We start from the raw sequence: 17773 nt of genomic DNA on the forward strand, positions 1-17773 counted from the left end.
TAACAAACTTGTTGAATTGAATGTCATATTACTGTACCCTGCTCATAAAGGCTACATATTTCCACAGCACCAGAATCCGACCGAATGCCTCCCTCAACCCCCTCCATAATCGGCCTTCCACTATTATTTGCGATGGCCAACTCCTCTGCTACTGTAAAACACTCTGGTGCCTTTCCTCCTACAGTGTTCGAAGACACCTGTTTCTTGTTAGCTGTAAAACAGAGGCCAAGTGAAGGCTAAGCTAGGCCTACATGTTTTCATAATTAAGAAATATTAATGCAAGCTATAACTATATAAACCTACTATTCTGAATAATGTTTTTGTGTTTCATTTTCACCTGCTGCCATGTGCGTTTGGCAATGGTGTTGCATCTGAAATGTTCACAGGATTAGGCATACACTAAATCAGTCAATGGGGGCTACTTAAACATTCAATTATCCTTATTACTGTAATCTATATGCCCACTTCTGAATTGGGTTGCATCTGTAGGCCTTTCTATGAACTCAAATTAGGCTATTTAATTATTTCAACTCATTTCAGACATTCCGTAAGCTACTAATCCTCCGTAACACATATTTGAAGAACATGTGGGAATAAAACTTTACTTTTAGGCATTTAGGCTACCCGATCTGCAATACGTTGCCAACAGCCTTGCCTTGCTTTGTTCACTGCCGACGTATTTGATTTTTGTCGTAGAGTGGGTTTTAATTCCTCGTAACTTGTCATAATAATTGTGCATTCCTCATCTGTAAAATAAGGTGAACGCGTCATCACTGAAAGTGGTGATTTGCGCTGCAACCCGCCCCTTTTATGTGAACGCGCACAAACTCCAATGGGGTTAACCCCGGCTCAACAAATCAACTTCATAATCAGCGTCGTAGTACCGATTAACACCACTAAAGATAACCAGGTTTTGTCAACCCCGGTTTAACAAAGTAACCCTGGGTTACATCTGGGTAGGTTAAGCTCCCTTCGTAGTACAGGCCCCTGGTCGGGAGGAGGTTATGTGCTAAGTTATAGTTCAAATCGTGTAATCTACCGGACACTGACCAATCAATTGTCTTAAAAACGAAATTATCTCACGTGTAGGATTCTGTCATATATCTTACAGGTGGAGCTCCGCCTCTACTAACATTTTTGATCTCGAATGCGCTTTAATAGGGCGGTGCGTGCAAATATCCCACTATGGACGTGCATACCATACAACAACTGATGACAATTGATTTATTTGATGTTATAGGTTAGACACAAAAAATCACCGCAGTGTAGATTAAGCTATCGCTCATGAATGCGGAAGTAATTGTTTTTAAATAGAGGCGGTCTTGTGCGTCTCCATGTTACACGATTGGCCAGTCATTCCAACACCGAGAACGCGCACAGATCTGAGCTGAAAGCCTAGTTTGACAAATATATCACATAACTGCAATCGTAGTATCACTTAACGTATACCCCTGAGTCAAGGCTTTGTCAAGCTTCGATATGTCTACATAGTAGGGCTGTCAATCGATTAAAAAAATTAATCTAATTAATTACATACTCTGTGATTAATTAATCTGAATTAATCACATATATATTTTTTGCTGTGAAAGTATTTTAAATATTTAAATTCTAATGAATCATTGAATAATCAGCATTAGTGACATTAAAGTTCAAAAACTCTTTTATTATTATTTTCACTGTTCAAATAATTGCCATAATAATCTATAATATGACCTAATATGCTGAGGAAATAAATTCAAAAGTGCTTCGGAAAGAAGTTTTTTTTTCACATACAAGGCATTTCATTGCAGAGGACTTTATTTTCAACACTTTTTTTTATCAACACCATCAGGCCGTTTTTTAAAAGTAAATGTTCCAATCAATGATCCAGGCAGCACGTTTTCTTCTCTCTCCTTCATATTACAGTCTAAATTTTACTGACTAGAACGGCTCGGGGTCAAAGGTCATACGGAATTGATTAATCTGCACTAATTTTTTTTAATCAGTTATTTTTTCTCAAATTAATTAATCGAAATTAATCAGTTATTTTGACAGCCCTACTACATAGCCTAGATATGTCTAACGTGCTTCATAGTATACCCCACTGATGTGTCGGAGTGCCTGTTGACTTCTTTCGGAGCTAAAGAGGACACAGGTGTCACTAATTGAGGCAACTTGCCTATTTAAAACTAGGAAGTAGCCATAGGGATGAAACACACTGACGAAGGCCATAAGGCCGAAATGTTTGTTCGTTTACCCCTGTTGCTAATGGAATAAAAGCAAGAAAGAAAGATTTTTGGAGTGTGACCATTCTGTGATTTTCAATGATCACCATAACCAAATGGACTTTTTTGGTAGGCCTAATGCAGTTGTTGTAGACATTTTTACAAATACAAATATATACATCTAATGAATACCACTATATGGTCCCAAAACATGAAAGCATATTATGATATTTATTGTATAAACCACTGTGAAGTTTAAACCAGCTGTATCCTTATAGGCATACAAATCAGACACAGACTGTCAATAACCTTTAGTAGACTAAAATTGCCACCATAAGGCGAGGAGTTTGTGTCTTTACATGAGACCAAGGCCCCAAGGCCGAGTATACACAGGGGGATACTCTTTCTGTAGTGTTATATTGAGTAAACTGTTAATTGACTGTGGACAGCACATGTTAAACTGTGACAGAGAGCTTTTACCCACAGCATGCTGGATTGGTTGTTGTTAACATGTTGAACTGTGACGAGAGCTTTTACCCACAGCATGCTGGATTGGTTGTTGTTCACATGTTGAACTGTGACAGAGAGATTTTACCCACAGCATGATGGATGGGTTGCTGCAGTCTTGAGCCAGTTGTGCATTACTGTTGTATCTCCCACCATGTTATGTTATAATAATTAGATCAGAGTGTTGATTGGACATGGTTGGAAGTCTCCAACCCATGAACACAAGGGATAAAACAATGTTTCAGATAAAACATCCCCATTCTAACTATTTTGTTATAATGAACCGTATAGACTGCTGAGCTGATTCACAACAGAATATAAACAAGATTTCATTATAAGTTCAGTTTATTTTGTTTTCCTGATATTCTGGTAAATCTCTATTCTATTTGAATATATTTGGACAGCAATTGTAAGACATAATTTCTGTCAATCTATCCATGTCCATTAACCTCTTGCTCCACCCAGTGGTGATATAGAAGAATAACACAATAACACATAGAGTCTGTCTCAATTGGTGTACTTACATGAGTACACTTTCGTGTAGTACCCTATGTGCACTGTGTGCTTACTGGCGGAGTGCGCAAATTTTAACAGAATAGTATTGTCTCATATCAAACACTAACTCCGTGCACTTCACGGAAATGACGATCGCAACATTTAAATATAACTTTATTGGCGTCCTCAATTCGACAGTGACATCGTCATACCTTGTCAAAACATGAACCGTTTATATTATAACTTTCTTGTACCTCTGTAAAGTCTGTTTTCCACTGCTGCTGCTTCAGCTTTCTCAACCGCGATTACCACGAGTTTGAAAACGCTCCCTCCCCTTCCGCTATTTGGCCAAGATGGCGTCCGTTAAGGGCGAAAAGTGTCCAGCGTTGCACACTCAGCTTTTTGACCGTTATGAGTGCACCATCCGGGAACTTGCAGCGCCCTTCGTGTCGTTGGAATTTTCAGTGTGAACACCCTCATGCACTCAAATTAGGTATTGTAAGTGCAGAAGTACGCGATTTGAGACACAGTCATAAACATTATATTAGCAGAGCTCTTTGGGGTGATGTCTCCCCCTATCTGCACAAGTATTTCACATTAGGATTAGGTGTAGTATGTTGATGTGAATACATTGTGAAGTTCATTCAACTAAAATTAGATTGTTATTTAGTTGAATCAATAAAAATAAATAAATAAATAAATAATAAAGATATACTCCACAAACGGTTTGTGATTGATTTAAAGATTTATATAACATTTGTAATACAGCACTGATTACAAAATCAATATTTTCTCCCATCTTACAATAAAGCAGTAAAACATGTTAGAGTTGCGCAATGAAGGGACCATGTTCTTGAACTGAATAAATACATCCAACCAAAAGTGCAGTCTTTCTGTTCTGATCACCAATCATCACCCATCTCTAGCCTGCAACTGGACGTGAACCCTTCTGCCATCAGAAACTGTTGTGATCCACTCTGGCTTGTCCTGAGACCCCTCCTGCATTCCATATTCCAGAAGTTTCCAGACCAGCTGCAAAGCATTCCAGGTGCTCGGGAGCTGATATCACTGGGTGGAATTGCAGGGTGTCTGACCCCACTGTGACGGCACCTTAAAGGAGGGACACAAAATATACAAACAAATTATGAAATGTATGAGAATGCAGCCCATCCAGTAAAAGATTGATGAATTGATATGTGCCCAATATATTGCCCCATTGTACAGATTGTACAGCTCCATGTGAATGTCTTTCCTGGGTATTAAACATATGATCTTGGAGCTACTTGGACCAGCTACTGCAGGAATACTACATACAGTGGGCAGTGCTTCGATTTGGCCAGCTTCACTCGCGGTCCGCGCGTGGGATCACGCGGTATCACGCGACTTTAATTTGTATTTTTCCAGTGAGACGCTGCAACAACCCAAACAACCGGTAGATGGCTCAAGTGAGCAGGGTGTCTCGTAAAAATAAATGGAGCCTGGAAAACCCTACACAGACTTCACTACAGACTTTAGCAGACTGGTTTAGAAATAATTTAATAGCCAGAAATATGCCTGCCCTGCCCTAATAAAGAAATATTTGGTTAACTGCGAGTGAATCCCGTTTGCAGCCATAGAAGAAACGCAGGACAAATTAAACATTCTGGTTTTCTCCGAGTGCAACGATGATAGACAGACATCATTTGGACAAAATATAGAGCATATTAACCTCCGTTGCTCAGCCAAATGCCTTCCTTTTACGTCCTGTTATCACAGAGTTACAGGCGATAAACGAGTTTTGATGGTCACAAGTTTACTTCATTAGGGACTGTTCGTTATTTATTTAAGGGGCTACCGGAGGAGTTTTGGGAGCATTAGTCCAAAAAGACGTGACCCTCCCTCGCCAGCAAGACATTTTTCTATGACCCTCCAAAGTGATTATGAAAAAACGCATGACCCTCCCCTTCAATTTTTTGATGCCATAGGGTAGGCCTACGTTCAGACTTAGCGTCTTTTTCTGACAAAAGAAGTTATGCAGACCGCTTTTTCAGTTTGAAAAAAAAATCTGCCAGCGTTCTTGTTCCAAAAAGCAGCCGGAAGCGTCTTTTTGCGATAGACAAAGTGACTAACGTTACGTGTGGGTACAAAATGTTGCGGAAGAGAAAACTCACGTTGGCTATTGCTTTTGGTATGTTATGGTAAAGTTGTGAAGTCATGTCAAACAATTCACTATGCTCAGACACTAAAACGAGTCTCTCAACCGGTGTTCTGTCACCTGTCGTTTGCACAATTTCATAAATAATCACCGGGACCGAAACAAAGCCTAGGCTACCTGTCAACTTTTTCCGGGTTTATATTTATATTTTATAGCCTATAACATTAGCTGAGTCACATATTTGGCCATAAGCCGTTTATCATAGGCTATCACGAAACCAAACTACAAAGGCGAACACTTTAACAGGGGGAATTAATGAATAATGAGTTGAAACACACATGACATTCAAACTATTGATACATTGTGCACTATGGACACTGGTTTGTAGGCTACCATTGGACAAATAAATGACATTGACTCGCCATATCCTGACTCAGAAAAAAACATCTTCTTGCTTTTTGCCGCAAACTCAGCAATGAAATCATAGGCCAGCTTGCAGATAGCCTACGTCTTTTTCATTTCATAGAAGGGCGGATGGATGCAACCGCGAGGACTGCAATGAGTTGTTAACAGACATGAACCAAGACATAGCCCAGCAGCAATCTATATAAAATAACACATACTTGAAGTACCATTCATGATATGTTGTCAAATATTAAAGTCGTGGGAAGTTTACATAATTTAAGCTGTAGAATGTTTCATTCGTCCCCCTTAAATAACTCGAACGGTTTTGTTCAGAGCTATACATGCAACTGCTTTCGACAAAGGACAGATGTTGCTAGTGACAAAATATTAACTTTCAGTGTTTTACGATGTCTTTGTCATGGGGAAGTGTTTTTCCCCATGCATTTATTCTAGGCTAGCCTGTCAGTGACTGCCGCGAGAGAAGTGGGTTCTGTGTTGCGTTCATTTCAGTGACTGGCGCGAGAGAGGGGTCTGTGTTGTGTTGCGTTACGTTAATTTATTTCCATTGGCGTGCCGTCCACAGCTCTTCAGTTCCGACAAAGCCGACAAAGCCTAATTTTGAAACAATGAGTGCAGGCCGGCTGCGCGTTTATATGGTTATATTGCTTGAATGGGGTGTGTGTGGGGGGGGGGGGTCCCAAGCAGCTTTCATCCATAGGCCTACGGCTACTTTGAGAACATTTCCTAATTCACCCGAGACTAATATTCAAAATGTTGAAAACTATTTCGGCATAGCCTATAAGCAGTTTAATTAAATGCAATGTTAGTTGTAAACAAACGGGCTACTTGGTGAGGCTTGGCCTCACAGATGCGCTCGTGCCTTAGATGGCAAGAAAAATCTTCACGATATGCCTATTAACTGACCGCCTGATTCACGTTGGCTGGGGGGCAGGGGGGGCCATCAGACATTTGTGCCCAGTTATATCGGCCCTGCCCCCAACAAATCTCACCTCTGTGACAGCTTAAAAGAAGCCGAGAGGACTCCTACCTCACAGACCTATTCACAAACCGGTTTTGTGGCTTTTCGCCATTTGAAATCCTACGCGGCTACAGGAGCTTCCAATCGTGAGGAAGCAATTTTGCATTGTAGGCATAACTAACATGCAATAACACCACCAACAACAACCAAAACTAGGCTACTCATTGTCAACATGTAAATTAAATGTAACATTATTGTGAATCAAATTAAAATGTTCTCTTTGTAGGCATAGGCATAGTAGCCTAGGCTAACATATTTATTTAATAATGTTACAAAGATACTACATCAATCCGTATGTTTCATTAGGCTACTAGGCTATTTGTTTTGCCTTACTCTTGATTCATTTAGGCTAGGCCTTTTTATTTATCAGTTATTCATCATCTTCCGTCCTTGTGTAGCGCACGCATTCTCAGACCTGTCACCTGCCACTCATCGTAAGGAAGGTGTTTGGAATCATTCCCTTGTTACAATCATCAGCCAATCAAGGTGGTCACTTCAGTCAAGCTCGTGCATGAGTAACGTCATCCATAGCAACGAAGACTCACTCACTCTTAGTCAAAGATTCTACAGCGCTCAGCTCCAGAATCTGTTCAGGGGTTGTCATTTTTCCTTACTAAGAGTAGGTCTGAAAGGCTTTGTGAATAACTTAATAAGAGAAACCTTTTATTGCTATTTAGGAGCCTACTCCTAGTGGTAAGATAAAAGGCTTAGTGAATATGGCCCCTGGTGTCTAACCCAATGCATAGCCCAATTACACAAAATAATGGTCGAATATTAGGCTACTGATGATCATTGTTATTTAAGAACATGCAGTGCGCGTAGGGCACCAAAAACATCTTGCTCATAGAAAATCATCATACCGCACATTGTGGCGGGTGTGTTATTTACTGGAGGCTGCGCAAACCACAGACCTTTATTTTGGGCAAGCATTCGAGGATTCGAGGCAGGCCTTCTGTTAAAGAATTTTATATAAAGCCTGCGCTAACAGTAATCCTCCTGCCCCCGATACCACAGCTGTGGATAGTGTGGAACGTTCAAATAATAACACAATCCAATCCCCCGCTGACCACCTCACACATTTCTCTAGAGTTTGCAACGACCTTACATGACACAATGCCATAAAATGCCAGTTTTTAGGACACACAATAATGTTTGTAATGATACCAGTTAGGCCTACGTTCAACAGTAATGAGCTATTCATTGTCGAAGGTGCATGGTGAAGTGAAATGTGGAAAACAAACATTTGCCGATATCATTGGATAGGGGATAGGCCTACTTATTTATTTTTTACGTAGCCTACTGTAGCACTGTTAGATTCAGTGCCACTAAGGCACCGCGCATGCGCGATTATTTCTCTTTTGCTTTTGCAGTCCGAGCACGGAACGTCACCTTCTTGAACTAAAGAAAATATTCGATATAACTACACATTTATAACTTCTAGAAATATCTATTGTGATATATTTTCTACTTCTTAACTTTACGTCTCTTATATTGCGCACCAAGAAGATATTTTATTTTGTTTCAACATGAGAAGAGCTTCGATTGGTTTTTTATACGGATAGAAGATTTCAGTGGATTCCAGACGAGCTAAGATGGCGAGCCTGTCCAAGATATTCAACGCGTCGACCGCCCAGCCTGCTGCAGTCTGATCAACTGCAGCAAGGTTTCTTCACCATCTGCGTGAACTTCGAGCAGCGCACACGGATTACAGATAAGCGTTCCTTTCCACACAAGGAGCCGAAAGGAAACTACTTTTGAATTTTCTGTTTATACCATAAGGGACGTTTGCATTTATTTATAGTTCAACATTTTCTTTAATACCTAAAAGGACTTTTTCTTACTTTAACAAACTCACTGAACTGCACTGATTGAATTGCACTTGCTTTTGAAGGGTGATTGATTGATACTGGGAAAGTGTGTATTTGTCATTGTTACAATTATACTGCCTTACATACACCACATCCATACATCATACATTGCCACACTTTACTAATAACTACACACATTTATTTTCTTTCATTTACTAAACTAAGGGAAACTGTACAAAATAAAGTGCTTATAGTTGCCATATCTCAGGTTCAGCTTTTACTTATTACACGGCTCAAGAATCTAGTAATCTCAGATGTGTAGCTTTTAACTGGTCCACAACACAAGTGCTACACTACAATGACCAGTTCAGACAAAGCCGAAATTACTAATTTTGAAACATTTGTATGGTTATATTGCTTGACTTAAATCCCAGAGTAGGCTCCGCACCCCACAGTGATGGGCCTAGCGGTCTTACGCGTTCAGTGTGGGGTTTAAACAAGCTGAGAATTTAGCGGTGTCACGTCTGCCTGTCACAGACGTGGGGAGCTAAAGCTTGGGATACAGTTACTACAGTAACAGTAGCCTATTTTATTTTACTTCTTATGGAATATTTTTTTTTTTTCACTTTTATAAAGGCTTTGTTTGAATGCTGTTGGAACAAATAGTAGGCTAGGCCTAGTTGATTATAAAGGCAACTTTCTGTTGCAATATTCTGTGTGTTCTGGACTGCAGGTAACTTAAGCCAGTGGTTCTCAAACTTTTTCTTTCATTCCCCACTTTGATCAAGGGGGCATTGACTGATGATAGTGGAGATAACGTGTTATCCCGAGGCCTTTGCAAGTCAGCATCTCCGACGTCTACCCTATTAAAAATATACGTTTTCGATGTCCCAAACGGAGAGCCATATTGTTTTAACGATCTCTATGCTACTCACCAAAATGTAGGCATGGGAACATGATGAAGTATCGAACTGTCGTGTGTTAAATTATTGTGATTACGAGCCAGTGTTTTTTTTTAAACATTTTGCGTGACTCGGACATCTAACGAAATGCAACAGACTCATATCGTCCTCGCATTCGCAAAATGAGGACAGACTGCTCAGATAACAGGTGTAGGCCTACCTCCAGTTATGCACGGTTTTAGTCAAGTCATTTAAATGTGCTGGTGAAACAGTTGTGTACTCTATTGTTATTTATCCCCTATTCACCCACGCCGTCAATTCTGTGGCGCACGTGCGTTAAGGCCGGCTGATGACAGCCGCCGTTCGCAGCAGTTATCAGTCCCCTGCAAGAGTTCCAATCTGGGTTAAGGGTAGCTTTTGGGGAACGCACCCCTGATGTCTGATGTGTGATCAGTGGAATATGGGGAGGGAAGTGGCAGTGTTTTTTTGCGCGTCTGCAGAAGTCAGCCAAATATGAATGTAATTCTGCGGCATAAAGTAGATGTATTTGTTTATTGTACAGAAAAATACAAATGACATGTCAAGCAGTCAACTGACTACATTGCAGTCAAGAAGTAGGGCAAATTAATGTACGAAACCAAAACGTGGGTCATAGTTGTCTAAGCCTCTATTGTGTAGCCTGTTAAAAACGTCGCCAGATAGTATTAAATCGGCAACAACACTGTTTTCTGCAGAAGCCTATCCAAGGCTACAGATTAATTCTGAACAGTTATTTCTCTACTGGCTCAATTATCACACCACTGTTTTGATTTGCGTAGCTGCGTTACCCCCAACACTGACAATAATGTAGACAGCAAATTTCGATTTCGATTTTCGTTACCACCGTGTAGTCAAGCCTTAAGACTTACCCAAGTAGCCTAAATCGAGGTAATGTTTAATTATGCATGATTTATTTTGTTATTGAATTCGTAGGCTGGGATTACTCTCGGCAAGTCTCCTGCTTTTTCATTAGGGGCGACAGGCAGAGCGATGTACAGTGGCTGAAAGTGGTACTAAAGCTTCACGCAGCTTCACGGCCTCGTAATGCGCGAATGAAGTGGTCATTTGAAAGCGATGCCCACTGTAGCATTTCCATTTATATGCATTGATATTGTTGTTTACTATGAGCTCCTTTCTACCATATCCATCTACTGATATATCATTAACAAGGTTCACTGAGCCACTCACTGTGTGCAACCATCTCCTTCATTCTGTCCCAGACTCTGTAGCTCAGCTTGTCCAGATACTTGGACACGTCCAGCAGCATCCAGAACCCTGGATGAGGATGCAGGAAGGCCTCCTGAGTTCTAGAGAGACAGAGAGAGAGAGAGATAAATGGAAAGAGGGAAAGAAAAAGAGAGAGAGAGAGGGAGGTCAGGTGTTTTGACCTATACTGTGAGCTGGTATTTGGATGCATATTGTTTGTAAATAATAAAAAAACAGACACTATACCTTTCTTTTGATTCTGAAAATGTCTGCAGGACAATAGGAAAATAAAAGAAATAAAGGTTATTCTCTTTTGTGTGCAACACTGGTTGCCAATAGAGTACCTATGACATTAGATTTTTTTTAATTGATACAGTATTTCTCCCATCCCCAGACATGCCTACCTGTAGGAAGGACACCTCATCCGTCTCCATCAACTTCTCAATGGGCTTCATCCTTTCAGAGAGGGAGGAGATCACCCTCTCTATGGCCTCCATCTTCTCCTCCAGGTTGGCAGTCTTATCCCTCTCCTCCTCCCTCAGGGCTGCTATCCGCGCCTCCTCCTCTCTCCTCAGGAACTGGTGGAGCTTCTCAAACTCCTCCTTTATCTGCGTCTCCGTCTGTGCTGCCTGGGCCTGGAACAGGCCACAACCACTGCACAATAAAGACCCTCCAGCATCTGAGTCTGGGCAGTAAGTTTAACATTACCCTGCCACTGTGTAATATGATTGGCCTTTCACAGACCGCACAATACACACAATGAAGACCCTCCAGAAATACACTGCTACTGTCTAATATGATTGGCCTGTCACAGACCGCGCAATAAACACCCTCCAGCAATACACTGCTACTGTCTAATATGATTGGCCTTTCACAGACCACGCAATAAACACCCTCCAGCAATACACTGCTACTGTCTAATATGATTGGCCTGTCACAGACCGCACAAAAAAGATCCTCCAGCATTGGAGTCTGGGCAATGAGTTTGACACAATGTGAAAAAATACCCTGTTGCTGCATAATATGATTATTTTGCTACAACTGCCAAGACATCAATTCTAATCGTGTGTTCTCAGTACGGGAATAAGTTCAAAGATACTGAGGCCTGCATCTTCATACTTTCAAAAATTCTGCCACGGTCTCCTATCATGTGTTTATGTAAAGAGTGACAAATGTTGATCTTTTACAGTCAGTCAGCAGATTATCCACCCACGTTCTACCATTTTACTAAACAATTCTGCATCATTTTTATGAACTGACCTTGATGTGTGACATCACTCCTTCAATTAAAGTCTTATTTTTCTTCACATCATCCTCCAGTGATTTTATCAGACATTTCAGCTCATCCTATGGAGAGAGAGTACAAATATACAATAATCACATCTAATATTTGGAAAGGAAACCTGTCATACGGTTCAAGAACATTGCTCTTAAAACGTTTCTTTGTCCAAATTACGTTTGTTATTTTTTAGAAAGAGGGAATCTACATGCTGTTTGTTGCTGATACACCAAGACATACATCAGACATACATCATACTGTGTTCTAATTTTAGAGAGAGAAAATTTTTCACATTTTTGCATTCCTTTCTATTCCGGAAAGCGGTCTCACCTTGCGTTCATGTGCGGCCTTCTTAGCGGAGCAGACCGCGTGCGTCTTGTGCTCCTGAGTCACACACTCCACACACACCAGCTGGTCCTCGTCCTGACAGTAGAACTGGAGCTTCTCCCCGTGCTCTGGGCATAAAGCCTGGACCTGACAGCAGGAGACGCACAAAACACCATATATGGACATCAGGGCTAATAGGTGTGCAAAACACCATATATGGACATCAGGGCTAATAGGTGTGCAAAACACCATATATGGACATCAGGGCTAATAGGTGTGCAAAACAAGAATCAAAATGTGACAATCAAAGAAAGAATCAAATGTATTTACACAGATATAATATGTATTTGTGGTAGGAGTATAGGACAAGTTTGAGTTTCTATATAGCTAAGGCACTAAGATGCAATATTTTAGATTTCAACACCAGAAAATTACTTGATGGAAGTGATCATATGGGACCCCCAAACCTTTTGATGATGATGGATCGCTGCACTCTACTGAGCTAAATACTTTTGAACAACTACATAGATTTTTAATTCTGCATGCAGTCAGTACATGTGCACAGTAAATTGTGATCAATACTACTACTACACATAAATCTACACTGTCAGCCTACTACAGAACTTACTAAATGCGTCTCGGTGTTGTTAAAGTCAGATTCGGTTGGTGGGGTCCCAGCGCTCCTCTCCTTCAGGTAGGCCTCACAGACGTTCCTCAGGGCCAGGTTGGGGGTGGGGTTGTGTGCGGTGGTCTTCTGCCTGCAGATGAGACACTCCTGCCGGACGCACTTCTCCCTCCAGCTCCGCTCCAGGCACGGCCTGCAGAAACTGTGGCTGCAGGGCAGGACCACGGGGTCGGTGTAGATGTCACAGCACACGGGGCAGGACAGGTCGTCCTCCAGGGGGGACACACTCCACACTCCTGCTGCTCCTGGTGCTGCTGCTGCTGGTGGTGCTGCTGGTGCTGATGGTGGTGGTGCTGTTACTGCTGCTGGTGCTGCTACTCTTGGGAGGAGTAGTGTTGGTTCTGCTGGTGGTGCTACTCTTGGGAGTGGTAGTGTTGGTTCTGCTGGTGGTGCTACTCTTGGGAGTAGTAGTATTGGTTCTGCTGGTGGTTCTACTCTTGGGAGTAGTGTTGGTTCTGCTGGTGGTTCTACTCTTGGGAGTAGTAGTGTTGGTTCTGCTGGTGGTTCTACTCTTGGGAGTAGTAGTGTTGGTTCTGCTGGTGGTTCTACTGGGAGTAGTGTTGGTTCTGCTGGTGGTTCTACTCTTGGGAGGAGAAGTGCTGGTTCTGCTGGTGGTTCTACTCTTGGGAGGAGTAGTGTTGGTTCTGCTGGTGGTGCTATTCTTGGGAGTAGTAGTGTTGGTTCTGCTGGTGGTTCTACTTTTGGAAGTAGTAGTGGTGGTAGTATTGCAGGTGGTATTGATGGTGTTGCTGCTGGTGGTGCTAGTGGAGGTATGAGCTAGGAGGGGAGAGGGAGGAACTGTTAACATGCAAGAAGGTGTTCAATTGACAAATGATGAAAGGTTATTAAAGGTGAAGATGTGATAATATATAGTATTAGTAAATATAATAGCCGCTGCTGCAGGAGAAGAGAGCAGTAGAGGACCATTTAGCATCTAGGACTGCATTCAGTCATGACACAGATAAAAAAATGTGATGATGGGTTTGTGCTTGTGCATGTAAACTGACAGACATATGCATGATAGGAAATGCGCACACACACACACACACACACACACACACACACACACACACACACACACACCTTTGAGATCTGGCCGAGTCTGAAACCTGTGTGTGTCTTGGTTTCTTGGTGTGCTGCCACTGGCAATGTCTGGAAGTTGAGAAGAGCTTCAAGTACATTACTCTTGGGTCATCTGTTGGTCCCCATCTTTTTGGACTTTTTCTCCATCGCCTGCTTACGGATATTAGCAATGGTTTGTGGACCAGGATCACCATGCCTACTAACCCAGTTTGCCTGGAGAGAGGGGATGGACAGAGAGAAAGAGTAAAAGGAGGTGTGTGTGTGTGTGTGTGTATGTGTGTTTGTGTGTGTGTGTATGTGTGTGTGTGTATGTGTGTGTGTGTGTGTGTTTGTATGTGTGTATGTGTGTGTATGTGTGTGTATGTGTGTGTGTATGTGTGTGTGTGTGTGTGTGTGTGTGTGTGTGTGTGTGTATGTGTGTGTGTGTATGTGTGTGTGTGTTTGTGTGTGTGTGTGTTTGTGTGTGGCTCAATGGTGTTTTATGCCTCCAAAGTTGCCTTCCAGGCAGCGCTGCCACCGTCGACTTAAAGGCACCTTATCCTGTGTGTGTATGTGTGTATGTATGTGTGTACAGGTGTTGGTATAGAAATTAGTACAAACATTTTTGGCTGACATAATAGTCCCACATTCAGTAAGATCCATTTTCAAATCTACGAGTGTGTCTAGGTGCCAAATATGCATACTGTGTGTGTGTGTGTGTGTGTGCGTGTGCGTGTGCGTGCGTGCGTGCGCGCACGCGCGCTTACGCGTCTCAGGTCAATCACATCTTGAAGCATGAAACGGATCCTGTTGGAAGTTTGCCTTTCCTTTATGATGACATTTATGTTGTTGAAATAATGATCCATACGAGGCTGCAAGAAAAATATAAAGACAAAAACCAATCATATACTATATGTTTTACAGTCTCTCACCAGCTCTCATTCTGAAATATTTTCCACCTAACTTTGTGGAAAAAAATGTGTGCTGTGACACACACAAACACACCTGCTATTGTCATTTTTGGTAAGTCTGTGTCAAATCATCACACTTTTGGACCGCAACTTGGAATATAAGAAGCCCATGGAACTGAAATTGCATGTGTTTTGCTTTTAAATGTACCCCCTTCAAGTCAGCATCAATAACACAATATTAAATAATATTAAAATGATTATTTGGATACACACACACACAGACACACACACACACAAACTGACCTTGGTCTTATCCAAGTCCAGGTCCTTACCGGTGACAGAAAGCATCACACAGAGGCACACAAGACTCTCCTCACTGTGCGCTTTCAGCATCTTACCAATGCAATCATGCATGATGGCCTCAGTAAGCATTTTCACCTTAAACAGCTCGCCAATGAACTTTCCAATGCCCACCATCCTTTGTTGGAGCTCCTCCTTTAGACACTGTTCCTGTTCCTACTTACATAAATATAGCCAGGCAAGAGAGGAAATGAGGTCAGAAAACAAGAGATGATGTAGCATGAGCCAAAAGGAAGTGAGGACACTCACCAAAACATATGCATTAAGCAACCAAAACACACACACACACACACACACAAATATATACACCTCAGAGCCAGTCACAAGTTCAATGTTCTTCTTTTCTATGATCTCGACATCCAATCCCCTCTCAAACTCTGTCTGGCACCGGTTTAGCAGAAGATTCCGGAAGTTCACCATCTGGCTGGGTTCTTTGGGCACTTTCAGCTGAGGAGCACAGAGACACACATGAGTTTGCACCTTTACTGGAATATAAAATACCTAGCCATTATGAAACTGGGTTCTGAGATCACACACACACACACAATTCATGATACATAGGTAGCAGAAAATGATGCACTTTGAAGTGAAATGCATATCCTTCAAAGTGTTAAAAGACTTATTATGAGCGACTATTATGAGCGAAATACACAGTAAACATAATTCCTGAGGTTTTCTGAGGGGTAATTTCACAAAACCTAGATAAGGGATTGAGCTGGGATTTATTTTATTAAACTGGCTGAATTTGGCCTTGACTTCATTTCAAAAAAGAGATGGTGCCTAAGTTACCATGGGAATGTATTCTGTGCAGCTAGTCTTGTCTTGTAGGGTCCCGTAGGGTTATCATTTTAATTGTGATAGCCTAGTTATTCAAGTAGCCTAAGGGATAATGTATAGAACGCCAGTCATTATTGGGAAAATAAGTCCCGACAGGGCGAACCAGACCCCGACGCGCCAGAATGTGCAACTTCAGACTCATAGTCGTTGCTTGATTCTTTTGTTGATGGACAATATAAAAATGGATCATGATATATGACCCGATCTGGCAAAATTAGTTTGAAGTTGCACATTCTAATTTTGAGATACAGATATGACATTGTCCATTTTAAAGGCATCCAATGCAGTTTAGGTTTTTTTGTGTGTGTGTGTGCTGCTGGGCTCCCCCTGCAGTTGACAGTATGTATTTTATACAATGGTCATATATACCATTTTAATAACACCCTAAACATCTAAATAAATTGGCACTCATACAGAACTCTGCGGCTAGACTTTTAACTAAGACCAAGAAAAGAGAACACATCACCCCTGTGTTGGCTGAACTTCACTGGCTCCCTATTTCCTATAGACCACAAAGGAAACTTAGATCATCCAATTCTAATCTTTCAATTGTACCCAAAGTGCTCCACAAGCAAAGTTGAGAAGCTGCTTTTATCCATTACGCCCCAAAACTATGGAACACCCTGCCTCTGTACATCAAGCAGGCGAGTTCAGTAAATATTTTTAAAAAAGATCTGAAAACATACCTGTACAGGAAAGCTTTCAGTTAACTCATCTTATCCTGTAGATTACTTTTTCAGATTATTCTACATCTGCTGCCATTGGAGGGCGCAGCCAGCCAGAAGCAGATGGTCTCCCCCTATTAAGTCAGGTTCTGCTCAAGGTTTCTTCCTGGAATATGGGAGTTTTTCCTTGCCACAGTTGCCATATGGCGTGCTTGTGGGGGGTAAAGGGTTAAGGCTGCCAGTCTTATGACATGTTATTTTCTATATTTTTAATATGTTGCTGAGTGGATCATAAACGGCCCCAGCAATGAAGAAAAGTGATTGATAATGACTGACTGACTATTATTGTGTTACATGCTTCAAACGTATAGCACTTTGAGCTGCATTCTGTGTATGAAAGGTGCTATACAAATAAAGCTTATTATTATTATTATTATTATTATTGCTGAACACTGATAGTAAAGGAGCTACCGGTAAGTATCCAATAGAAATGGTCTGGTACGCAGTCACTGTGTATTGTTACCTAACCAGCCTTGGTTTTGGTCGTTCCTGAGTAATAATACCCATTTCACTGTTCCAAATGCCTGTCAGGTATGGTATAAATGTTATGATAGATACAATGTAGCTGCCACTCTGCAGAGGTTATCATACTGTATGTCCCTCACACTTTGCGCCACCTTACGCCGGGTGCACAACAGGGCCTGAAGTCTTTTTCAAACTCACAATGCAAATTGACCAGTAGGTGTCACTGTTGTATCTGTTTTCAAATGGAACCCTAATTGTGTGGTCTCAAATGTTTGCTTTCTTTCTATTTCAGGTGATCTATTTATATGTATTATCAGTTACAAAATAACAAGAAGGAAAAAAAACTACACGATTAATGATGGCATTATAAATGTAAAAAAAGC

General features: G+C 41.4%; 1 protein-coding gene across 1 annotated transcript; it reads right to left on the reverse strand.

The window, feature by feature from the left end:
• Nucleotides 1-3970: 3970 nt before the first annotated feature.
• LOC143117784 (uncharacterized) lies at nt 3971-16342 on the reverse strand. Its single transcript, XM_076279292.1, has 11 exons — nt 16304-16342; nt 15673-15810; nt 15307-15519; nt 14860-14964; nt 12974-13807; nt 12349-12492; nt 12000-12086; nt 11144-11374; nt 10986-11008; nt 10722-10840; nt 3971-4316 (listed from the first exon to the last, which is right to left on the reverse strand). Exons 1-11 carry the CDS (start codon nt 16340-16342, stop codon nt 4162-4164), a joined length of 2088 nt encoding a protein of 695 aa, XP_076135407.1. The 3' UTR covers nt 3971-4161.
• Between the last annotated feature and the right edge of the window lie 1431 nt (nt 16343-17773).

This window comes from Alosa pseudoharengus, unplaced genomic scaffold, assembly GCF_046254945.1.
Source record: "Alosa pseudoharengus isolate Yale_2024_CS ecotype anadromous, Long Island Sound unplaced genomic scaffold, YU_APseudo_1.1 YU_APseudo_1.1_scf_1, whole genome shotgun sequence".
NCBI classification, from domain to species: Eukaryota; Metazoa; Chordata; class Actinopteri; order Clupeiformes; family Clupeidae; genus Alosa; species Alosa pseudoharengus.